We start from the raw sequence: 27000 nt of genomic DNA on the forward strand, positions 1-27000 counted from the left end.
CCAACCACTTGGGAAACCACTCTGGCTCCAGCCATTGGCACTCATAGACATTTGAAGAGTGGACTTACATATGGGAAAGAAGTCTCTCTCCCTCTCTCCTAGTCTCTCCCTCATCTATCTACCCTTCACATAAAGAAATTAATAGGACTTTTACATGAATTAATCTATTTTTAAAATGAATCTGAAGCTTAAAATGAGAAATGGTAACATATAAATATTTTCATGTTACTCTATATAAAAGAAGCAAACTTAAGATGTTCCAAGGACATTGAGAGTGAGAGAAAGAAGGAATGATAAAGAAGGACCTTAGAATGGGAAAAGTGAGAGATAGCTATGTATTGAAGAAGATTTAAGATCAGTATGTGTTCTTAGAATCAAGGAAAACAATATATTCTGTTCAGTAGAATAGAAAGAATTAAGAACATAGAATGAATTTGTAGTCTTGAGCAAATTTAGAATACTGAGTACATATGTGGCTAATGGCTAGGAAGTTGGTAACGATAATAGTGATGATCTAAAAATTATTTGAATACAATGTAATCAATGAATAAAAAATAAAATAAAAATTATTTGAAGAAGAAATTAAAACTTACATGTGATTAACAGTATATAGTGCTCACTGGTTGATGTAAGTTTGTAAAGCAGCTAAATTTAAATGATTGCTATAGCAAAAGAGGGAGAGAAGCTTGCCTGTTTCCTTTCTACTGTTTATTTGAGAGTGTCCAAAAGAAAAAAAAAAAGATGGGCTTGTCTTGGAGAATTGCCTAATATTATCACAAGTAAAAAATCAAGAAGAATTCTAACAGCATCATTTAGAATTAATAGGAACTAAATATATATAAAACAAACATTTCAGACAAACTTAAATAATAAAAACAGATATTCTGCATGGAAAGAAGACAGAAGCATTTTGTGAGAAAATACTTAAAACTGAGTGTTACAGCTACTGGGAAATTGGCACAAAGGACAGAGACCACCCTGGTGCTTGTCTCACATAAACGAAATTCCACTCGGACAGTGCAGTGAGCCAAAGCAAGAGTTATTAAAGACAGACACCTCCTGCCACGGCATTCGGGAAGGGAGTTTTGGGAGTGAGAATGGACTGAACCTGTGGTAAGATTGGAGTCTTTAAGGACAATTTTTGGACAAATAAAAAAAGAATTGCAGCTAACAATTAGAGATCGGAGACACAAAATACTTAGGATGGAATTTTAATCCTCCCTAGATTTTTCAAAACAAAAATCTATCAGAAGAGATGAAAGCTCAGAAAGTTGGAATCACTACTCATTATTATTTCATATTTGGCACGAAAATTGAGAAGGAAAATTCTGAGTGATGTGTTCTTTATAATATATCTGTATTTGTAATGCAAATAAATAGTAGCAGAAACCAGTTGGATAAAATGAAAGTGCTATACTGAAATTCTCTATGCATAAAAAGTTGAGTTACTTTTGGGAATTTTATCAAGCTGGATCTAAAAACATCCTTTTCTTAATGGCGGGATTGATAATTACTTAATGACTAATGAAATTGATGTATCCAATCTAACTTTTCAAAATGAAATAATAGGTTTTCATTTTATTTAATTGTATTTGTATTAATTTAAAATTAATTCAATATGATTTCATTGGATCAATGCAGCAGAAATAAGAGCAGGTCTAAAAGTGTAGCAAAATGTTTTTAATTACAAGAAGTTAATCATTAAGAATAATGATAGAATATGTGCCACAGATAGAATTTATAATTAGTAAGACCCAGGAAAGAGATAAAATTAAGCTGGCCCCTTAACTTCTATATTTCATAGAAATTTCTCAGCATTTTTATATTGAAGTTCTCACAATTTACCATGGAGCTGTAGCTCCTCCTAGTTGCTTATACTTTTTTGTAAAATAATAATAATAAAAAGACTACATGTACATTCAAAGCTAACTAAGCATTAAACAGAAAAAAAGTTAAGTGGATCATTATAAGGAAAAAAGCTGAACTCATTTTAAAATTTCATACGTATCCATAGAAAGTTCATTGGAAGGTTAAGTCTACTAATGTCACTGACATTTACCTAGGAAATGAGAGTATTTTTATATGCAAGTGTGTTTGTGTGGTTTGTTAGAGAATACAGGAATTCACTGTGCGATCGTCATATGATTTTCAATCATTTCTTTCTTTCAAAACCCTTAAAATGTTTAAAAGAAATAATACCTAGTACTAGAAATTCTAACTCTATTTTCAAACTTACAGATACTGTGTGTACTCTGGTACAATTTAAGCAGAACTGGCATCTTTTAGGATAAGAATTTATAAAGAACAAGCCAGTTTCCCAGAGTGGGTGCAAGCATAAATTAGAGCGGGTGAGGGTTGTTTGGGCTTAGCCACAGCACCAACTGGCAGAAGCTGGCACTGCGGACTAATTCTGTCAAGCCAAATCACAGAACCACCCGAAGAGTGCATAAACCGGGAGCGAGAGAGACCTGGGAGGGAAATAGTGGGTTTCCCCCTCTTGGGTCACTACTCCCACGGGAGGGCATGAAAATTAGGACGGGGGCTGGGGTGGCTAGACAGAGAGGCACTCAACAACATCCGTGAGGGCTGGAGAGTTGAGTTGATTAGATGGAACTAAGCTTTAATACCCACTGGCAAGTACAAGAGCCAAATAGGATGTGGGACAGACTGGACTAGTCTGCTATACATACTGGCAAACCAGGGTAGGGGGCGGGCCTGGCGGGGGTTATCGTGGGTCGCCCCAACTAGGCTGCAGCTCTCACTGGTTGATGTAAGGGCCGAGTGTGTGCTGGGAAGAGACAGGCTGGACTGCAACACCCATTGGTTCCAGTGCAACTCGGGACTGAAAACAGAACCAACCCAGCAACTGCAACCACCAGCTGATCATGGTGATAGGCTGTGCCGGGCCCTGTGCTTGCTAGAGCATACAAGAATCTGGTCTGGGAATACCTCAAAGTTTCTTTGGAGATCTCCCCAATCGAACTGCTGGACTCAGAACCCTAGCCAAGAAAAGACAGAGGACAGAGCAAGTCAATCAACCACCTCAGCTATATGTTGGCAGCGAAATACTGGGCAAATGAAGACTCTATGATGGACTGTGTCAATCAGTGGACGACCTCATCGAGTGAAACTGGCAGCGATTCATAACTGGAGAACTATTAAAACCATTTGAGCAAGGATCTCAGAGCATGCCCCACATCCGGGACTTGGGGTGGGTGGGAAACTGGGTGGGGCTTCTCCGTCAGTATCCCCCTTTACCTCAAATACATGATGGAAACAATATGGACATAATACTATTACCCACTTCCTTATACCCCGAACCTTTTTTTTTTTAACCGTAATTAACTATGTAAAGATTGTCAACAACAATACAATAAAAAAATACATTGAAAAAAAATAAAAATAAATAAAATAGTCTTTGATGTGAATTAAAAAAAAAGTATGCCTCACTATGGTAATATTTATATCACTGCCTGATAGAGGCACCCACTAGTGAAGTTAAATGTTGTGCTTTGCATAATGATATATGTATGCATAGAGTTCTTCATTAGCAGGCTGATTTTGTGACAGGTCACTTGGGATATTCACATCCCATACAAAGAGCCCGAGATGGACGCCTTCCTCCACCTCCATTCCAACTTCTGGTTAGTTCATTTAGGATGGAAAGGAGGATGGCTTAAGTAGTTGGGCCCTTTTCACCAATGTGGAAGATCCATACTGGAATTCTTGGCTCCTGGCCTAAGGCTGACTCAGCCCTAGCTTTTACCGTTACTTGGGAGTGAAACAGTCAAAGGATGGTCTCTCCCTTTTATACCCTTCTCTTCCTTTTTTCATTTTCCCCCTCCATCTATCATTATACCATTTAAGTAAATAAATATATCCCTTTTTTAACAGCCATTAGTTTTCATAATAGTAAAAAGATGTTTTGCAGTGACTGTTATGAGGATAATTGGTCACACTCCCATCCACTTACTTGCTTCCTAACAAACCACAGCAGCTGTAATAGGATCCTGAAACACTCTTATCAAAATGGTCCAGGCAGGTGGCAGGGGGCTAATTTCTTAAGCCATCATAGCTGCCTCCTAGAGACTGCATTATCAGAAAGTTGGCAGCAAACACATGTACTACAATAGGGGATGTTGTAAAAGTTAATGCTAGGTAAAGTGAAAACGAGCAGACCAGGAAGTAAAGATATGTTGTAGTAGGCATCTCTACTCCTCTCAGTGGAGCTGTTCAGTATATCTTAACAATAGGATTTGTTCCATTTACTCAATGAGTCTTAATTGGTTTTTATATGAGAATGTGTGTATATATAACTTGAAGCCACAAGGCACATTAAATCTTTACATTTTATCCGCATCATGGTTTAGCACTCATTCAAAGGAACAAGTAAAAATATGAGTTGGTAATTGATCTCTAGTTTTTTGATAAAATTGTCAGAAATGAGAAAAACATACATTGCAAAAACTGTCACAAATTTGTTCACAGTTTCAGAACTCGAAAATAACTCCATATTTGTCAGTTTCCAAGCACATAAGTTTAGTTCTCATAAAATTTGCTTTACCTTAATTAGCAAAAATAAGACATCTAGTCTTCAAGATATATTTCATCTATGGATAATTATAATTGTAGCATATATTGGCTATTAAAAACTATTATTTTCTGATTTTATACAATATTAAATTTCTAATCTTGTGAAACTAGTGTGTAAAACAGTTTTTATTGATCCGGACTCATATGACATTGTTATAATCTTTTCAAATTTTGAATTGTCTCAGATAAATTGGAGCTAATCCTTGAAACATTTTATACATTTTAGTTGTGGAATCGTCAGGTAATTCAACTATGGGACCCTTCCAGCCACTGCTTTCCTTCTGTTGCACGTTATCAGACGGTTCATATTTTCTATGTGTAATTGTACTTTCTATAACTACATGAGTATAGACACTAACTTTTTTTCAAAACTTTCTAATATGCTACTTTGTGTGTGGCTTTTAAATTTTTGATTTATTTCTTTTGAAAATCAGTTACAGAGGGAGACATAGAGAACAAGATCGGCTGTCTCACTTTTTAGATAGCCGCAGTAGCCAAGCCTATAGAGTCAACCAAACAGCTCAGAGCTTGATCTGGGTCTCTTGTGAATGTGGCAGGGGCCCTTCCATTTGCATTATCCTCTGCTGCTTTTCTCTGGCAATTAGTAGGGATCTAGGTCAGAGTTTGAGTAACTGAGACACAAACTGTATATAAAGAGATGCTGGAAATGCAGACAGCAGCTTTACCCCTTTACCCACTATGCCATAAAACCGGCCCATGAGGGTGTTTTTTTTTTTTTTTTTAGTCTCATTTTTACTGTTTTTGTCCATATTTTTTAACCAAATAATATTTGTGTTTGTTTTATTCTTCAACTTCCAGATCCTTGAAATATATGTCTAGATTGTTTCCTTGAATTTTTCCTTCTGCTTACTACAGGTGCTTAAGGCTATCATTGTCCCTGTTATTTCTACTTCTATACCTCAAGGTTTTGAACTTTTGTGCTGTGTGAAAACAGCTTGTTTCATTTGCTTCAATTTTTTTCCCATATTTTAAAATTCCTCTGGTTGTTCAGGAACTTGGTGTTCAATTCCTATGCATTTATCTAAATCCCATTTATTCTTGTGTTTTCTTTCTATTTTTACTCTCCTGTGGTTAGAATAGATGCATGACATGTTTCAACATTTTAAAATTTTCTGTGTCAGGCCTAATGGCGTGTCAAGCTATTCCTCCACCTGCGTTGCCAGCATTTCATATGGGCTCTGGTTTGGATCCTGGCTGTTCCACTTTTGATCCACCTCCCCGTTTGTGACTTAGGAAAGCAGAAGAGAGTGGCCCAAAGTCCTTGGAGCCCTGAGTCCATGTGGGTAACTCAGAAAAAGCTCCAGGCTCCTTGTTTTTGATTGGCTTAGCTCTGCCCATTACAGCCATTTGGGGAGTGAACCAGCAGAGGACGAATATTTGATACTCCTTTCTATAATCTGTCTTTCAAATAAAAATAAACGTCTCATTAAATGTAATCTAAAACGATAATGTAGATCAGAATACTGTTGTCCCTGTTGTAGCGATTTTGTGCATTTTTAAAAATGTCTTCTTCAAAACTTCCTTCTAGTGACACAGTAACTGCCTCCATGACAGTTTTCTGTTAATGGTGAAGCCCTCTAGTGGCAAGCCATATTCCTGTGGTAACAAAATTAGAGATGTGGAATTCTGACAAGATCTAAATGAACATCTTTATTATCACTATCATTTTATTGTCACATATTTACTGATATTTTTTCCTTGACCAAAGCTCTAATGACTACTTAAATAATTTTTAAAATCTTATATCTAGTCCTGGATATTTGGAGACAGACAAATAAAGCATCAGTAAAATTACCTTGAGCTGTCATGTGTTACACAATATTCTCATGCAATCTTACCAAGCAATGATGATCTTTGTAAAAATGGTTATTAACTGAATGTTTACCATTCCTATATAATTTTTATTGTATCTAACATACTATCATCAATTTTATTAAATATTGATATATGTGTTATTTTATGTATTATATATAATATGTGTGTTATTACTATATATACATTACTTGCAATTTATTTGCTATTAACATTTTTTTCTGATCAAAATTTTATCTTCTCATGAGTAAAAACTTCATCCTGGAATGAGAGATTGTCTTGTGATAAGTACTCTCACTTACCTTCTGGGACTTTCCAAGAACTCGAGGTGATAGACAGGCTATTCTCACCTCAGAAATAATACAGGAGATCTAGCCTTTACTGTTACCACTTTTTTTTTTAACTTGGGCTGTGACAGAAACATTTTCTATGATGATTAATTTTTTAAATTTAATTATTGCTGGTAATAAAATATTTTAGCATAAAATTTTCATTTTACTCTTAAGACTCTTTGTTCTATTTCTAATTCAAAATAGGGAAAAGTAAAAATATAAATTTTTCAAAGGCATCACTTCTTAAATCCATGGATAATTTTTATGCCCACAATAATTTAGATAATTCATAAATATTCTATTTTGTAAACTGCAATCATATATTCTATATTATCACAAATTGGATGTAGTTAGTGATAGATACACTGATTATTTCAGTCACGGACTTCATTAAAAATTGCATTTGCGTGAGGCAAAATGAAAAGTAAGGAACTCTGGTTTCAAACAACTGATGTTCAAGTATAGAAGATAAGAAAATAATTTAAAAATACTCTAAAAAAACTCTGCCAAAAGATGTTTGCTGTTTTCCACTATCCCCCCAAAACTCCAGCCTTATTTATTTGATAGGCACAGAAATAGATCGAGAGACAGAATTGGAAAGAGAGTAGAGAGAGAGATCTAACATTTGCTGATGTATTTCCCCAAAAAGATATTATTCAATCCTGAGTCAGACGGAAACAACGAGCTGGTTATTTAACCCAGAGTTTTCATTTTAATTATAAGAACCCAAATGCTGAGCTATTATCTGCTGCCCTCCTGGGAGAACATTAGCAAAAACTTGATATAGAAACTAGAGTAATGACTAAAACCTAGGCACTCTAATGCAGGATGACAGTGGTTCATGAGGCACCTTAATTACTGTGCCGAATTTCTTTACTAACTATATTTAAGTGGAGGATATCAAAGGGGTTTAAAAATTATTTATAGTTTTAGTAATACTTTGAATAAAATCAGATTCCGTAACAACAGAGGTTTGGAAGTACCATTCCAAGTAGATCTAGCAGCAGCAAACGTAGATATGAGAAAATTTATTGAATACTTAATTCTACTCTAGCTGGATGAAAGCAACAAAGTTCATCGCTATGCTTGCCCATCGTCTGAGAGATTATTTTCTAAAATATGGTTTGTCCGTCCTATTCCTCAGAGACGGATTCAGCGTTTTATGTTTTTGAACCACCATAGGTGATTCTATTTTGCAATCAGATTTTAAAACAAGGGATTAGAGTAGTTGATAGCATCATAGAAGTAGAAAGGAAGATTCAATTGACCTAGAGGATTAAACCTTAAACTATAGAAGCTACATTTAATTTAGGAGGTGGCAAGGAGTCCATATTTTGTAAGGATATCATATGTGAAAAAGAAAAGCATTATGAATCAAGATAGTAACTTTGGAAAGCTTCCAAAGTGTAAGACTGAGAGCTGTGGTTATGCATCAAGGTGAAGGAATTCATGATGGGGGAAGGGTTTGGGGTGAAGGGGGGGGGAATCCCAGTCATGTAATGCAATGTAATTAATGAATAAATGAATATTAAAGAAAAAAAAAGAAGATATGGGGAGAAAATATGGAAAAAGGAGGGTAAATTAGAGTCAAGATGAATGATAGGATACAGAGATAATTGGGGAAGAATTACTGGCAAATGTAATACTTGATTCTATACATATATTTTCCAATATATTATTGATGGTGAATAAGTGTTTTATTGAACACGTCTTTAAGTCTATAAGCCTTAATGTCTTTGGAAAAGAAAATCTTTAATCCCAGTATAGAAGAGTCCAATACACAGGGTGATATTAAAGCAATGAAAAAAATATTTTGAAACAGTAGTCATTTAAAAGCATAAAAAAGTCAAAGGTAATGATTCGATCAACACACAAAAAAACTATTGTGATTTTAATAAAATCGGGTACATTAATTTTGCAACTAGAGAGAGGGAGAGGGAGAGAGAGCGTGCGTGCACTTTCATCTGCTTGTTCACCGCCCAGTGCCCACAATGGCAAGGGCGTGCCGGGTGAAAGTCAGCATTGTCTGGATTTCCCACAAAAGTGCGAGGAGGAGTTTAAGGTTTTGGTTGCCTTCTACTGCTTTCTAGACACATTAGAGGATTTGGACTGCACATGGAGTATCTTGGGCTTGAAGCAGTGCTTTATTGTTAATTACTAGCACCACAATTGGTTGCTTAATCTGCTCCATCCAAATCCAGCCCCATATTACTGAGACTTTGATTTGACCTGAAATCTAGTAACTTACACAACATTACTTCTTTTCTGCTTATGATAGAAGTTTCTCTCTTTGGAGGTGGGAAAGAGTAAAGCTCTCATTAAGTGTTTTCTCTGGGCTGCACAGACTTGATAAGCTTTATACTCATGCACTTTAGTGAACTCACCATCATGTTATTTTCACCATTATGATGATTTTCATCATTGAAAAGACCAACATTTTTCCAGATTCTCAAATAGTTTCTTTGGGGGAAGATTTCTGGATGTCTAAGGAAAAATAAAGCAAACATTATGTGCATATACATTCATGAAAATGATTTATTTTCTGTAGTGATCTATTTATTAAGAGTCAGCTACAAAGAGAGAAAGATCAACCTTCGATCTGATGTTTCACTTGCCAAAAGTTCACAATAGACAGAGCTAGAAAAATCCAATGCTTAGAGCCACAATCTTTTTCAGGGTCTTCCACGTGGGGTGCAGGACTTTGGACATCTGCTGCTGCCTTCATTGGCCATCAGTAGAGCTGGATCAGAAGTGAATTATCTGGAAGTAAAACTGGTGCCCATATGGGATGCTAGCATTGCATTTTTAAGATTAGCTTGCTGTGGGCCCAGTACGATAGCCCGGTACAATAAACTCACATTGAACGTGCCAGGATCCCATATGAACACCAGTTTTAATACCAGCAGCTCCACTTCCCATCCAGCTCCCTGCTTGTGGCCTGGGAAAGCAGTCAAGGATGGCCCAAAGCTTTGGGATTCTATAACTGTGTGGGAGACCTGGAAGAAGCTCCTAGCTTCCGATTGGGGTCGATTCCAACCATTGTGGCACCTTGAGAAGTGAACCATCAGATGGAAGATCTTCCTCTCAGTGTATCTGACATTCCAATAAAAATAAATACATCTTTAAAAAAGAAGAAAAAGTTAGCTTGTTGTGGCACTAGGCTGGTTCCAAAATGATTGATTGAAGGTCATTTTTTTTTTCTTTTCTTTGTTTTAACAAAAAGCATTTACAATTCAAATGAACAAAATTCAGCGTGAAAAGTTTCAGGGAACAGAAACATCACATAAAAAGTTGAATTAGAGATGATTCTGCCGATTTTATGTGTGTTTTGAGGGTATAGCTCTTTCTCAGTCTCCTCAGCAAAGAAATTATTATTTTTGATAAAATATCGATGGTTGACCCACAGTAAAAATGGACAAATTGTAAAAATTAAAAACGGCATAATTTTCAAATAAAAAATGGCATAATTTTCTTCCTCCTTTTATCTTTTATTTTTAATTTTTTGAAGTTTTTTTTCCTTTCTTTTTATCCAGAAAAGCAGACAGCAGTACAGCTCCTGGAGGAGTTTAGAACCAACTGCATGAGGACCTGGGAACCAGATGGGCTGTGGTAGGGACAGGGCGGGGAGGAGCTGTGGCTGCAGGAGCCTACCTGCTGATCTGCTGACCTGCTGACACAGGAAAGAGGGCTTCTTTTGGTAAAAGTGAGGCAATACCTTTTTTTAAAAAAATTATTTTTGGTGATAATTACATGGTTGATCAGGGCGGGAAAGATTGAGTGTTAGGAGAAAGTGAATGAAATCATTGTTTCCAAATTCTCTATCTCTTCTTATTTCTGGGGGAAGGGGCAAGATAAAGGGGGAAGCAGGACCCCCTGCATCCAGGGCTCATGAACCTGACACCCACCTTATAAGTGGGCCCCGGGGGACCCTGAACAGGTGACCCGAGCTCTGCCAGAGCTTCTACCATCAGGACTCACGAAACCCACACCCACTGTGCAGGTGGACCTCAGGACACATTCCTTTTGTCATTTAAATTCTCTTTGACTGTACACAGTGGCAAATATATAATAAATCATCTACTGTTCCTGGGTGGGGGACATTCTTTTCACTCTGTGTAATTCAATGTGGTCCACTACATTTAATAGTCCAATCCAGGTCACATGTTCATGCCTTACCTAAGTGGAATGAGAAATGTGAGTTTCTGATTATAAATGATGATGCACTGCCCCAGATAGTCTATGAGCCATTAACTTATGTCCAGGAGCAGACAATGTAAAGTGAGTCAGTAAATTACCCTTGTCGTTGAGTGCAAGTAAGAAATAGTCTGTTATTTAAACCTCTGAGATTTAGTGTTTCTGGCACTTAGGCAGGGTTTCATGTATCACTTATTCTGTTGCTATGTTCATGATTCTAATAAAGTAGTTATCTTCATTCTCAATTAGAAATTTAGTTCCTTTTCTATGAGTTACACCTATTGGGGTCTGTAGTATTATTCAGCATTTCAACTTAAGCACATATCATAGCAGTTGCACAGTAAGTAATTTAGAGCAATAATTAAGAGCACAAGTCAGAGGAATGTGATTTGAATCCTGATCTAGTGTTATATGACATAGGAGCATCACTTAAACTGAGTCTTTATTTAATCATGAGTGAGTGAGGTTAATGAGATCTGCCTGCAGTTCTGATGAGCATTAACTGAGTTACCATGCCTCTACCACAGGGCCTAGCACATCAGTAAGCGCTCAATCAATAGTACTTTTCATTAGTAGATGGATGGTACAGACACATGGTGAAGGGATTAGACTGACCATGTATAATGTTCCTCTACTGTTTTTCTAATATGTCAAGCATGTTAATACTGAAACACAATTGTCACTTTCTATTTTGTTCTGCTTATGTTTTCCTTTTGCTGTTTTCTTTATATAAATGGTGTGCCCCTGATGTAATATCACATTAATAAAAACTTTTTTGGGGACATAGTTAAGCCCAGATATGCCACATGTTGGGTGATAAACATGATTTATTTGGCCCTTGGAAATTCTATTTTAGACAAAATGATGTTACATGTAAACATTTCAGAGAATCCATTAATAGACTGATCAGGACATAATTTTGAGGATTTAATTTCCAATTATAATTCCCATAGATGAGACATATTGGACTCTTAAGAACCAATACATTAGTATTCACAATAACAACAGATAGAATTCATTATTTCACTAGTATTGTCCATAAGGAATTCCACACACTTAACATAATTCTTGTAAGTATGTTAAGCTTACACTTTGTTTTACTCACTCACGTTCAATTAATAGTCTGAGAATCCAGAGACCAGCATATCTATAACCTAGAAAATTGTTTTCTTTTGTCACAGGATATCATAGTAGCAGAATGTGTAAAGTTTCTTGATTTCTACGTAATAATTGCCATAATTAAATAAAAAACACTTTTGGACTTTGCATTTAATGGTCCCATGTTTTGTTATTTTTGCTCTAACATAGGCAGTGATTGTGAAGTAAATATAGATGAATGCCTATCAGAGCCTTGTCTGCACAATGGAGATTGCATTGACGGTGTTGATCGTTACACCTGTGACTGCCAGAGTGGGTTCTTTGGGACACACTGTGAGACAAATGCAAATGATTGCTTCTCAAATCCCTGCCTACATGGAAGGTAGCTATTTTTATTTTTTCAATTATTAATTCTGTGAAAGTTCAGTTAACAGACAATATTTAGGACATAATGCCAATGAAAGTTGATAAAGTTAATTTAAATTATTCTATTTCATGAAACAAGAGCTAAGTACTTTTAAGATGACAGCTGCTGCCTGTTTTAGCTAGTGCAATGTACTGATACATTATCTCTGCAATTCCTTTATTTCTGTTCATTAGTGTAGAGTAATTTTCAATAAATGTGGATTAATTAGACTTCAGTATACATAAAGGTAACTGCCTATGTTAATTGGAATACCAGGTAGGATTATGAGACATTTCTGTTATTTGCTCTGCAGAGAGATAACACCATTCATTTAGGATTTGATATGTTGGCAAGTAGACAAGTTCTTACATCTCTTTGTAAATGAAAGATATTGTATAACTTGACAGAACACATAACTCATGAACAGGATAGTAGTTTATACAAAACCAAAGTAAGGTGGCAAAGAATCATGATTCATACATACGCATTGTTGCTAACTACATTATTTTTCTTCTCTAGTCCTTCCACTGACTTTGTAAGCAGAAAAAAAAGAGGATTAAGGATTCCGTTTGGCCATATCTGCCTTCAGTTTCCTACATAAGCCTTAGACACACGTTTTATCTTTTAGAACTTTTCCTTCTTTCCATTGCCAAGGGGAAGATGGTAAAATGAAAATTGATCAGTTCCTTCAGACCAGTCACCTTCAAGGCAAAGATACCAAGAATAGAGTCTGTGTAGTATTGCTCATGGGAGTGTGAGGATTTTTATCACCTGAACTACAAAAGAATATTTTAAAATGGCAAAAGTTTCATTGAAGCTATGCTTTAATGTCTAGTCATTTAAAACTTTAATTCTGTTTCAGGTGCATAGATCTCGTTAATGCATATCAATGCTTATGTGAAGCAGAATGGACTGGTACAAGATGCGAGGTCAAGATTACTGTAAGTTTTATAATTTTACTAAATTTACATGACAAAAGATGTCTTTCCTAAAAGTCAAACTAATTTCTGTGGGTTTCAAAGCCATTCTCTCAACAGCTTTAAAAGATAAAAAAGCTATGTTTTTCTGCAAGAAATTCCTCATCTACTCTAAACAAAAGTACTAATCAATCTTCTCACTTCTTAACCCTTCATGTCTTTAAATATTTATTTGTGGGGCTGGCACTGTGGCAGATGAGGTTAAGACTCTGCCTGTGGGGACAGCATCCCATATGGGAACCAGTTTCTGACCTGGTTGTTCCACTTCTTATCCAGCTTCCCGCTAATGCACATGAGAAATAGCAAAAGATGACTGAAGTCCTTGGGTGTTGGACCAGTGTGAAAGACCTGGAAAAAGCTCCTGGCTCATGGCTCCTGTCTTGAGATTGGCTCAGCCCTGGTCCTTGTAGCCATTTAAGGAGTGAAGCATCCCTTTTCTCTTTGTATCTTTTTCTTTAAAAAGAAAGATATATTCTAATTTATTTCAAAGTCAGAGAGAGAAAGACACAGAGATTCTGTCTATAAGTTCACTCCTCAAATAGCTGTAATGGGCAGGACAGGAGCCTTGAAACCCTGTATGTCTCCTGTGAGGGGGACACAGAGTAATGTGATGGATCATATTCTGCTACTTTCTCATGCGCGTTGTTTAGAAGCTTTATGGGAAGCAGAGTGGCTAAGATTTGAACTGACAATTCCATAAGGATTTTCAGCATCACAAGCTGCACCTTATCCTGCAGCACTAGACTACTGCCCAGCGTCATTGCCCACATTCTGCAACCTGAAACTTTCCTTGTCCTAAGCATTGAAAGTAGCCATTTTCAGCAAGAGCTCATGTGGTTTTATGTTTTACGTTCATCTCCTCTTCACTATTGTAAAGTCATAGAAGTATCTGTAGGACTGTAGAGATAAGGCAAGATTAAAATGATGCAGACATCACATGGAGAAAATAAATGCTTGGATGTGCCAAGAGGCAGGCATCACCTGTAATATGGGATCTTGTTCCAGTCTCCTAGAGGCTGAAATGTAGGATTGATGCACATGGCATTTTATGTGCAGTGTGGTTGCCTGAAGATTATAACAATTTTTGGTGATTACAGATATCGCAGGTCTTTCTGGATTAATAAGAACTTCCTCCAAATCTGTCCTGATTGAGAGTAACAGTGACATAATAAAGGAAAAAAGCATAGGGACTAAAAATAAGGGTTTGGAATTGTAAAATTATGAATGTTGTATTTAAATCATTTTCCTGTTTTCCTCATCTATAAAAAATAACAGTTCCTACGTCATAGGGCATTTGATAAGAATGCATCTGAGATAGCAATACTCAATAAATGACTGTTTTAGCAGCAGTGATGTGGTTCAGAAACACATTTGAGGAAAATTTAATTTAAGCCTTACATTGCTATTTGCCTACTGTGTCTGCTTAAGCAAATCATATATATTTTGAAATCAAGTTTTGATTATCCAGTGAGAAGCAACAACAGTAACTAGCTTATACATTGCTTGAAAAATTGGAGAGGGGCCTGGCTTAATAGCCTAGAGGTTAAATTTCTCACCTTGAATGCCCTGGGATCCCCTATGGGTGACTGTTCATATCCCAGCTGCTCCACTTCCCTTTAGCTCCCAGCTCAAGGCCTGGGAAATCAGTAGAGGATGACCCAAAGCCTTGGCATGCTGTATGCACATGGGAGACCCAGAAGATTCTCCTGCCTCCTGGCTTCAAATAGACTCAGCTCTGACCATTATGTCCACTTCAGAAGTGAATTAGTGGTTGGAGGAGCTTCCTCTTTGTCTCTTCTTCTCTGTAAATCTGACTTTCTAATAACAATAAATAAATCTTTAAAAAATAATTAGGGAGATAATTCATGTTAATTAAATAGCACATTTTGTCATAATTTACTATTTTTTTATTTGATTTCATTTTATGACAGTTTTATAGGCTCTGGGATTCCCCAACTCCTCCCCATGCCTTCCCCCCATGTTGGATTCCTCCACATTGTTGCAGTAGTACAGTTCAAATCTAGTCATGATTTTTTCATTGCAAGCATGTACCATGCATAGAGTCCAGCATCTTTTTGTCCAGATAAATTCAACAGTTTCTTGGGGAGACCATCCCTGGTCTGAAAGTAGAGCTGGCAGAATATCATCCCGTCCAGTGAAAAGTCACAACATAACATCAACAACAATTTACAACTTTATGGAGTTAATTGACATGGTATTGAGTGACCAATATGTTAGAAAATGTTCTTAACTACATCCTGTGACTACTTCATTGACATTTCAAGTTTAGTTTATACACAACCGGCTGCTGTACACCTTAGAATGGTTGTAGGGTACTAATCAGCTGTCTCGTGTCTATTTTTATATTTAACAGTTTATAGTTTGAAGCATACTTTTTACTGAAATTGGTGAATTTTAGGATAGTCCAAACTAGCTTATAACTCTAACAAGGCATATGTTAGCAACTGAGGTGCAGAACAGTTTTAGGAGGGGTGTACAGAGAAATCTTCAATACCTTAGTGAGGAGTAATTAATCTTTGTGTCCTACCTAGTGAGGAATATGTGAGTCCAAGCTGTCCATTTCCTGTGTGTTTCTAAGCTTTCTTTATTGGTCTCTGTCTATCAATAAAGTTTAAGTTTCTGTCGTTATTATGGCTTTTGGTGATAAATGTTAACAGCAATATTTAATTGGAAATGGAATATAATTAATAGTAATCAATTCTCAAGAAGAGAATACATGAGCCATTCTGTTAAACATTACATATGATATTGCTGTTTTTTACCTGTGAAAATCCCTAAAATTTTGTTTCAAGGCAGTGTAAATATCACTTTTTTCTTTTTAATAAGATGTAAGTATTTTATTTATCATGTATTTCTACAAATACATATTCATTTATGCTTCAGAGATTATAAGATGTATTGTTAATAAACTATCCATATAATTGTAGATGGTTTTATTAGCATTTTCGTTTTAACAGAAACTGAACTCAATATCATCATCACTCAATGACTTCGTGTCACTTAGTGTATCTTAAGAACCATTCTGTTATGATTCATAGGGCCTTGACTCAATCTTTTCAATAGCATCAAAGTGTTCCAAATAAATGTTGAAACAATACACTTAATGAGACTTTGAACATGCCAATATATTAGATCCTATTTAGTCATCTTTAAAGAAGTGTTTGCTAACTTGATGGAGAAAGTATGTCATAGTATTATTTCAATTTACATTTCTTCAGGTTCCTACCAAGATAGAACTGTTTCCTGAAGATGCTTACCCTTTGTATTTCTTTCTGCATGCTCTGTGTGCATGGACTGACAATGGGATCTCTGTGATACAATTATGAATTTTGGGAGGGCAAGAGTTTGACATAGCTATTAGTCACTGCTTGAACATGAAGATTTTTCTGTTTTGTGTCTTCCATTTATTTCCTAAATGTTTTATAAGTTTCATTGTCGAGTTCTTCCATGACAATGGTCAAATAATCCCAAAGTTTTAATTTATTGTTATAGTTCTGTGAATGAAACAAATTTTGCAAGTTCTTTCTCAACCATGGAATTGGTCATATATACAAAATGTATTGATTTTAGTATGTTGATTTTATATCTTGCAAGTTTGTTAAACTCCGATGAGTTGCAATAATCTCTTAGTGGAATAGTTTGGTTCCTCTGTATTTAACATCATAACATCTACAAACAAAGATAATTTGACTTGTTTCTTTTCCATTGGTATCTTTTGATTTCTTTTTCTTGACTTCTGATTTTGTTAAAACTTGCCAAACTATATTCCAGTTACTTATGAGAACGAGCAAATGTATCTGTTTCCAGTACTTAATGGATATAGTTCAATTTTTCCCCATTCTTTATGTTTGTTTTGATTGTGCTGAGATACATTATGAGTATAATAGTATGCAGGTTTTTGTCTTAAAAGGATGTTGCATTTTATCAAATATTTTTCTGCATTTATTGAGATAATCATGCTGATTCATTCAATTTGTTTATATATCACATTTATTGATTTGTGTGTATTGAAGTATCCATGCACACAGAGATAAATTCCAATTAATCTTGGTGAATCATCCCCTAGTATTTATGTTCGTTAAGGATATTGGTGTGCAGTTCTCTTATCCTCTATCTGTTTTTAGAATTAAAGTGATGATGGCCTCAGGAAGAATTTTGGAGGGTTGTTTTCTTTCAATGGAATGTTTCAGAAGTATTGAGATCAGTTTCTCATGGTTATTGATCTGTGCCTAGAAATTTACTCTTCTAGATTTTCCAATTTGTTTATATATAGCTATTTGTAATAATTCCTTAGGACTTTTGTTTCTATAGTATTTATTGTTGCATCTCATTTTTTAAAAATATTTATTTATTTTTATTGCAAAGTCAGATATACAGAAAGGAGGAGAGACAGGAAGGAACATTTTCCATCCGATGATTCACTTCTCAAGTGAGCGCAATGTCTTGTGCTGCAGCAATCTAAAACCAGGAACCAGGAGCCTCTTCCGGATCTCCCATGTGAGTGCAGGGTCCCAAGGCTTTCAGCTGTCCTCGACTGCTTTCCCAGGCCACAAGCAGGGAGCTGGATGGGAAGCAGGGCTGCCAGGATTGCAACCAGTGCCCATAAGGGATTCTGGCATATTCAAGGCAGGGACTTTAGCCTCTAGGCCACCGCGTGGGGCCCAGCATCTCATTTTTTAAGCTCAATTTTTGTTTGTTTGTTTAATTAGATCCCCCTGTTCCATTTTTGAGGTTGGTTCAATGGTGTATCAATTTGGGGGTTTTTTTTCTTTCTTTTTTTTTCAGAAAAGCTGTACTTTTACTAATCTTTTGGATCTTTTTTTTTCAATTTTCCTGATTTCTAATTTTTATTATTTCGTCCTCTTATTGATCTTGGGTGTAGTTTCTTCTTGTTTTACTAGCTCCATCAGGTGTGTCAAAAGATCATTTATTGGGTATCCCTACAGTTCTTGATGCAGGGACTAATTGCTGAAGACTTTAGCCTTAATGTTGTTTTGCTGCATCCCATGAGATCTGATAGTGTACTGTCATCTTCATTTTTTTCTAGAATATTTTTTGTTTCCATTTTGATATCACCTGTGACCCAATATGCATTAAAGATGTGCTGTTTGGTCTCCATGTATTTACATATTTTCTAAGATTTTTAGTGTTAATATACAGTTTTATTCCATTTTGGTGAAAAAAGATACATAGTATAATTTCACATTTTACATTTGTTGAGGCTTGATTTATGGGCTATATTATGGGCTATCTTGGAAAATTTTCAGTGCTATGGTGAAAGAATGTGTATTCTCTAATTGTGGGATGAAATGTTCTGTAAATATCAATTATATTCATTTGACCCATGCTGGTGATTGACTGTGTGGTTTCTTTGTTGATTTTTGTCTTGTTGATTTGTCTATTGATGAAAGTGGCATACTATAGTTTCACATTATTTTATTTATATATGTGTCTCCCTTGAAATCCATTAAGTCACTTTAAATAACCATGTGCCTAGCATTGGCTACATATGTAGTCATGCCTTTCGGTTGAATGAATCTTTTAGGAAACCAGCAGATGGGAGAAAGTGTTTGTAAATCTGATAAAATATTGGTACCCAGAATATATAAGGGAGTCAAGAAACAGAAGTGGTTCGAACACCGGAATCTCTGCCACTCACATGGGAGACTCAGATTCTTTTGGAATCCTGGCTTTGGCTGGGCCCAACCCTGGCTGTTCCAGAAATTGAGTAGAGAACCAGCATATGGGTGATCTCTATCTACTCTTCAAATAAATAACAAAGATGCACAAATAAAATAAAATAATGAGCAGGTATTCCTTTGAATGTGTAACCCCTGTTCTTTGGGTGCTGCCTTCCTACTACTGGGCATGGTTTGCATAGGCAGAGAAGAAGGCCAGTGGCCTCTATTGCATATGGAGAAATATGCAAAATTTGTGAGTCCTGTAGATCTTTGAAATGATCAAAATAAGTATATTTGAGCAGGTGAATATTTCTGGATCTGTGTTTCAAAAGAAAGAAAAATTAATAGGTAACAAATGCTGGTGGTAATGTGGACAACGAGGTATTAATACGATGTTGGTGGGAATGGAAACTAGTGCAACTGTTTTGGGATCATGTATAATTTTACACAGAAGTCTGAAAGCAGATATAAAATATGATACTCTCATCCTACTCCTGTGGATTTTTGCAAAGGGTATTAAATCAGCACATGAAAGAATTAAATGTATTCACATTTTGATAACAGCTCAATTAACAGTAACTAAGATACAGAATCAACTTAGGTGCATACTAACCAATGATGAATTAGGAAAATGTCAAATGTATATATGACAGAACACTACTCATCCATAAAAAGTAATGGAATACAATCAAACCAATTGGATAAAATTTTAGACCATTATGCTTAAAGAAAAAAGTTAGTCCCATGAAAGACAAATATCTGATTTTTGGTAATTAATATTTTGAGTACAAAGAAAAATATGTATATATATATATGTTACACAAATGAAATCATATCTATATATAAGTGAAATTGGCATCTTGATGTTTTTATTGTCATTCATAGCTCTTATGAATAATAAACACCTGAGGAACTGAGTTTTCTTTTGACCTTTTTCTTTATTGAGTAAGGACTAAGAATGAGACTATAAAATAAGTTGAAAGTTTCTCATCACAAATATTAAGGGACCTAAGAATGAAAGGAGGAGGTATTTTGGGAACTATCCTTATGTTTTTAAACATATATGAAATACATGAAATCTATTACCTTTACATAAGTAAATTTAAACAGTTAAGATAAATGTTTTATGTATCTTCAAGGCATCATTTGAAGGAATTATTTCACTATTTTAAAATACCATTGTTTTAAAAATAAATGCAATATATGGTATTATGTTCTTGGACAAGTTTCCTGTTTTTCATGTCAGTTCACGAATCACAGGAACATTTCTTTCAAACAACATCCCTCAGACAGTACAGCTATCTCAGTCACCAAGATAACTGTCACATTTGCTAAGCAACAAAGCTATCAGTTTTCTGTAAGAATTACACAATGCATATGTCAGTGCTCTGTAACTTTCAAACCCACCTGTACATTTCCAGGCATGCCATTTTGAGTGCAGGTTGAATTGTCATAGTGCTGGAATCTAACTCATTTGTCTATTGCTCTTCTCCTTATTTCTATCCCTTTCTTAAACACTCCAATTTTTTATGTCTTTTATTTTCTGAATTACATGAATTGATTCGTCTGGAAAGCACTGACTATATTAAATTGTTATGGCAAACTAAAACCAAAGATGATGAGCAAAAGGAAATACATTCTTATCCTTAATTTTTTGAACCACAAGAATCAAGAACTTTGAATGACGATTTTATTTTCTCTGAAAAGAAGTTGGTTTCATATTTCCCATTAAGCCTTCTAATTAATGTAGTGAGAGATTGTTATAAACCCTAGAGACAGAATTCTTGGCAGTCTAAAAACGATCTGTTTCTTCCCATGGGAGTTATAATTCAATTAATTTATGTAATTCTTTCTAATAAATCATTATATATATAGCCATAGGGCTAAGAGGGAAACGTGTTGTTTCCATGCCCTTGCCTGTGCAATTCTGCATTTGCATCCTATAAATTAACAATAGAAACAGGAAGTCAGCGAAGTTCCTTTGAAGCCCAATAAGCGGTTCACACTTTCAGCAGTTACAATAAATATTAGAATGGCATTCTTTTTTTTTTTTTTAAGACAAGGTCACAATGTTGACACACTGAATTAAGCCACAGCATGTGATGCTGGCATCTCATATCGTCCCTGGTCAAATCCTTAAATCCTGAGGCTCATTTCTGATCCACTTTCCTAGTAATGTGCCTAGGAAAACAATGGCAATATCTTTAGTTCTCGGGTAAACTGCAACCCTTGTGGGAGACCAAGATGGAGTTTTAGACTTCTGGCTTCGTCCTTGTGCCTCTCTGGTCAATGCAGCCATGCTAGGAATGAATTAGCAAGTGAGAGGTATAGAAATACCTCCATGTCTCCTTCTTTCCCTCACTTGTTCTGTTTTAACTCTGCCTGTCAAATAAAAAATAAAAATAGTAAGTGTTTTAAAATTAAACATATCAGGTGAACAAAATGTCATGCAGTTACCTGTCAGTTGAGTAAGAGTGAAAGATCATTATCTGGGTTCTATGCAAGATCTGTTTTTATTGAGATTTATTTATTTTTAATTGAAGGCAGATTTTACAAAATGAGAAGGGGAGAGAGGAAAAGAGAAGGTCTTCCATCCACTCCATCATTCCCTTAATAGCCAAAACAGCCAGAGCTGAGCTTATCCAAAGGCAAGAGGCCAGAAGCTTCCTTTGGATCTGCCATGTGAGTGCAGAGTCCTAAGGACTTGGGTCGTCCTCTACTACTTCCCCATGCCTTAAGCAGACGGCTGGAGCAGAGGAGGAGCAGAGGAGGAGCAGCTGGGACATGAAGCAACACCTGAATAGGATGCTGATGCCACAGAACAATGAATAAGCAGCCTGCACCACTCCAATGAGCCCAAGATATGTGTTTTATACATAATAATCATAGAAAACTATGATTAGTTTCCTAAACTAAATGTTAAAGAAGTACTAGATATTTGTAAATATACTATTCTTTTTTTTTTAAAGATTTTGTTATTATTGGAAAGCCGGATATATAGAGAGGAGGAGAGACAGAGAGGAAGATCTTCCATCCGATGTTTCACTCCCCAAGTGAGCCGCAACGGGCCGGTACGCACCAATCCAATGCCGGGACCAGGAACCTCTTCCGGGTCTCCCACGTGGGTGCAGGGTCGCCAAAGCTTTGGGCTGTCCTCTCCTGCTTTCCCAGGCCACAAGCAGGGAGCTGGATGGGAAGTGGAGCTGCCGGGATTAGAACCGGCGCCCATATGGGATCCCGGGGCTTTCAAGGCAAGGACTTTAGCCGCTAGGCCACGCCGCCGGGCCCGTAAATATAATGTTCTTGAGGATTAGAAAACTTGAGACCCTTGAGTGCAAATGATTCCAATTTCTGTGGGTTCATTGAGGAATTCTGGAAATAAATTTTATTTGGATATAAATAAAAAACAGTTTTACTAATGATTTTATGACTTTCCATGAATTATTTTGTAGGATTATAGGTGCAAATTACTTCAGCAATCATTGTCTTGAAAATGATAGTATATTATCTGTTTTGTACACTTAAAATGTACATATTATGACTGTAGAAATTAAATACAAGTGGGAAAAACATTTTCTTTTCAAATCAAGTGACAAATGACTGATCTCTAAATCCTATAACAATAACAGAAAAGATGACATTCACTGAACAACTGTTTTGTGGCAATCATCGTCGTGTATGCATGATTTTACTTAAATCAAGGCAAGCTAAGTGGGTGATATGATTGCTACTTTACACACAAATATAGTTATTTGATGGATATGTCAATTGTAATATTTGGTTTCACGTTTATTCTATCTCAGATTTCCTTTTGAGAGATATTGAAAGTATTGTTGTAGGGCACTAGGCTTAAACAGGCTATCCCAGAGACACTGCAATGTATGTTTATTTTTTAACGTAACGGTCCAGACATTCCTGATTTCATCTACAGACTATTTCATTTTGTACCATTATTGAAAATAGGGGTGCTTCTCTGTCTTGGCACATACTTTTTTAAAATGTATTTTGGAGGCAGAGAGGCAAAGAGACAGCAGGGAGACTGTGCCCTCTCTAATGGTTCACTCTCCAAAGCTCATTGAAGGGCTAGGATGAGAACAAGGCTGGAAACCACAAGTAGAATCTTGGGGGTCTCACCTGAGTAGCAGGAACCCATTGTTTGAGTCATGCTGTGCTACCTGCCAGGGTTGGATTGAGCAGAGAGCTGGAATTGGCAGTGAAGTCTGGCCTCAAACACCAGGTGTCCACATGTAAGATGTGAACAAAGTGGTAAGCATCTTAATCACTAGAACAAATGCCATCCCAGACATTGTATGTGCTTTAATAAAGTGTGAATTTTTTTTTCTGGAGAAGCACTAAGTACATTTAACAAAATATTTTTGATGATAAAAGATAGCAATTCCATCATAGTCATGTGCAAGTACCCTTTTTAAAGAGGAGGGAAATCTCATATTTGCCTATATATTAGATTTGTAAAATGTTGCTTAAACAAATTTGAATAATTTAAATAAATAAATAAATGTAAATAAAATGGTTAATATCACTAACAATAATCTCAATGGATGTTTAATTTAGGATCGCACATCAATTCCTTGTGTAAATGGAGGCTTCAGTCAGAAGACAGTGCACAGACTTACCTGCATTTGCCCACTAGGATATACTGGTGAATATTGTGAACAAAGCATTAGACATGAAATGAATTTAGCCCTTTGTTTGAATGGAGGGATTCTCATTGCTGGACCTGAACACACTTTTGAATGCAGGTAAGTATCTGTTTTTCTGACATTAACTAAATATACGTATATATGTATAAACTTAAACATTTCATCAACAATACACTCTAAAGCATATATGTTAAATTTTTACTTTAAGAACATGTGCTCAGAAGTTTGAAACGAACAGTTATATAAAGTATCACTTATAATTTTAGAATACCATGTATTATTCCAATTGTTTCATAATAGTAGTACAATTTTTGCCACAGATTTATTTGTAATATTATCAAATCTATCTTCCAAGATACAAGCTATAAAAATTTTTATGTGAGTTTCAATCTTTCACTAGGTTTTGAACCACATTTCAACTCTAAATTATTTATAATATATGTTTTAACTTCTAAGGTGGTAAATTTTAATTTCCTTTATTTTTTATGTGTATGGTATGTAAATATATATTACAAATATATATATATATATATATATATATATATATATATATATATATATATTTGATTGGTTGAGAATCCAGCTGCTGTCTATTCAGTCTGCAAAATACTAATTGAGCCTAGTTGTTTAAGAACTGTAAACATACACATTTTAGCTCTTTACTCCATTTCAGTCTGATTTGTGATTGGTTTATGTTAAGAGAAACATCTGTGAATAACTGGCATAATAGCTCAAATTGCTGAATAACTGGCATAATAGCTCAAATTACTGACAGGTTTATCACTGCAATGAGACACCTCAAAAAGTTCATGGGAAAATATAGTTAAGCTTATTTTGATACAAAAATGTTTTGAGATCTACGTATATGAGTGGTCTTCAAGAAATTCATGGAAAACGTATATTATTTTCAACAACTATGCATAGATTTCAATAAGCCTTATGTCAAAGACTAGTTCCACTATTTCTATTTTTCATTAAAAATTTTGGGATATTTCCATTAATTTATCTTTGGAAGGCTGGAGTTAGGGAGAAAGAGAGACAGTCAAAGAGAGGGAGTGAGGAGACATCAACCCTCCATTGTATGGTTCGCTCTTCAAATGGTCTGATGAACAAGATCTTTACCAGTTTCCCAAGTGAGTGTCAGGGGTACCGCACTTGGGCCATCATCTGCCAGTCTCCCATGAGCATTAACAAGGAGCCTTGGCAAAAGGGGAGTGGCTAAGATAGTAACTCATGCCCATGCGGAGATTGGAATACTGAAGAATGACTTTAGAATGACTAAAGAATGACATCACCCTCATGTCCCCTTTCATGGAAGTTCAGAATTGGTCTCAGTTGTTTCATGCTAAAAATTTTCCATTATTCATTTTCATAGTTTAATCTGTTATTTCTCTTTAACATATTGATAAATTTTCTTTTATATTTGTATTAAGTACCATAATGTCTTCAATAACCAGGAGGTGTTTTGTCCATTCACTTATTTTGATCTTGGCTATGCAATTATTATTTTGTTTGGTGCATATCTAGTAAGTCACACTCAGATGCCAATTTTGGATAAACTAGATACTGGAAACTGTCCTAAGAAGATAATACTTATACATTACTCTGACACATATTATGTATGTTTTAAATTTATTATGTTCTTTTTAAAAAAAATTTCCATGAAGCAGTATGTAGGTATAGAGGCTCCCCCCTTTCCCTGCCGTTTCTACAAACTCATTTTCTCCGACCATTTCCTCCCATATTCTCTCAGTAGTGTAGCTCTGTACAGTTACAAGTCTAACATTCTGCTATTGAAGTGTGTCATGACATTGTAAGTATAAACAAATATAGAGAATCTAGTGTCCTATTGTGAAGATATATTTAACTGTTTCACTTATTACACTTTATCAAGCACGGATATATAAACACACACATATACATCTTCGTATTTATATTTAGAAGAGTGTTGTGCTTGTTATCTTTGGGTTTTTTTGGTTGATAAATGTTTTTATATATAAAGTCATTTATGTATTTATTTATCTATCATATGATATAGTTCCATAAACTCTTGTAATATTTAAGTTTTTGAAGTAGCAAAAGCAGTAGTTGATAATTGATAAGATTTTCAATGTCTGTACCATTCATAGAATATACCTATTATTTAAAATAATTGCAAATACCTTTTTTGTGCAGATAACAGTGTAATTGTTGATTTCATGACTAGCTGTTTTGCCAAACAACACCCCAACGTGGTTGGATGTATTATTGTAGGAGCCCCAAACTGGGTCCTTTCACATGATTAGCACAGAATGCTGATCATTGACTTCAGGGTGGTAGAAGAAAGTAGGTCTTTACTTTAATACACAGAACAAGGAGCTAGGCAGCTTGTTTAATTCCCGGGTTCCCTGAGTAGTCAGGTGAAGGTTCTTATGGATGGAAAATTGGGGTTGAGAGGAGCTTACATGCAAGGTTCCTGGTTGGTCAGTGATGCTGTGATTTTTAGGGAATTTAGGATGGTCTGATGGACCCCATCTCACAGTTGGGGGGTGGGGGAGTATTGGGAGGAGTGTTTGAGTGTATTTACAGGATTTTCTTCAAGACCAATGCTTGCTGTTAAGGTTTTTATCTATTACATAATCAAATGAATTCTGGAGAATCACTCCCTTAAGCCAATGAATTGCTTTGATCAAGGCCTGCAAGGACTCCCTGTGCCAAGGGAAACAAACAATGACACCTGGGGCTTGGGGAAGGGCATATGCCTGGACTATGAGTTTACATTTTAGAGGTTTGGTTTCAGTTGTAAAATCAAGTTAATGTTTCTTTTTAATGCTATGGGATGCAGCCAGTGATAGCCAGCACCTCTTAACAATGGGATGTAGGAGTACAATGCAACATGTATCCCTGCTTCCAAACAAAAGATGGACTCCCAGTGAAACTGTTGGACATGTGTAGACAATGGGATGCTGCACTGTCTGACATTGTCTGTACCAGCAATGTTGGGGCACACTTAAATAACTGAGACAGATAGAATTATGACTCCCTATGAAGCACTATACTCTTGTAGCAACATGGGGAAAATCTGTCAGGGGGTGGGAGTTTGCAGAGGTGGGGGTCCCAGTCTATACGAAACTGTACCACAAAATTCAAAAATAAAAATATAACAACAAAAAAAAAGTAGAAAGAAAGAAAAGCAAAAACAAAACAAAACAAAACAAAACAAAG

The 27000-nt window shown here is 35.7% G+C and overlaps 1 protein-coding gene across 1 annotated transcript in view; it reads left to right on the top strand.

The window, feature by feature from the left end:
* Positions 1–27000, top strand: part of LOC131481299 (protein eyes shut homolog) — a 1058324-nt gene that overhangs the window by 139512 nt on the left and 891812 nt on the right. The window contains exons 8-10 of the mRNA XM_058669692.1: positions 12261–12432; positions 13319–13397; positions 23708–23895. Coding sequence (XP_058525675.1) covers positions 12261–12432; positions 13319–13397; positions 23708–23895 — 439 coding nt within the window. The remainder of the gene's footprint in view (positions 1–12260; positions 12433–13318; positions 13398–23707; positions 23896–27000) is intronic.

Source organism: Ochotona princeps, chromosome 1 (genome assembly GCF_030435755.1).
Source record: "Ochotona princeps isolate mOchPri1 chromosome 1, mOchPri1.hap1, whole genome shotgun sequence".
NCBI classification, from domain to species: Eukaryota; Metazoa; Chordata; class Mammalia; order Lagomorpha; family Ochotonidae; genus Ochotona; species Ochotona princeps.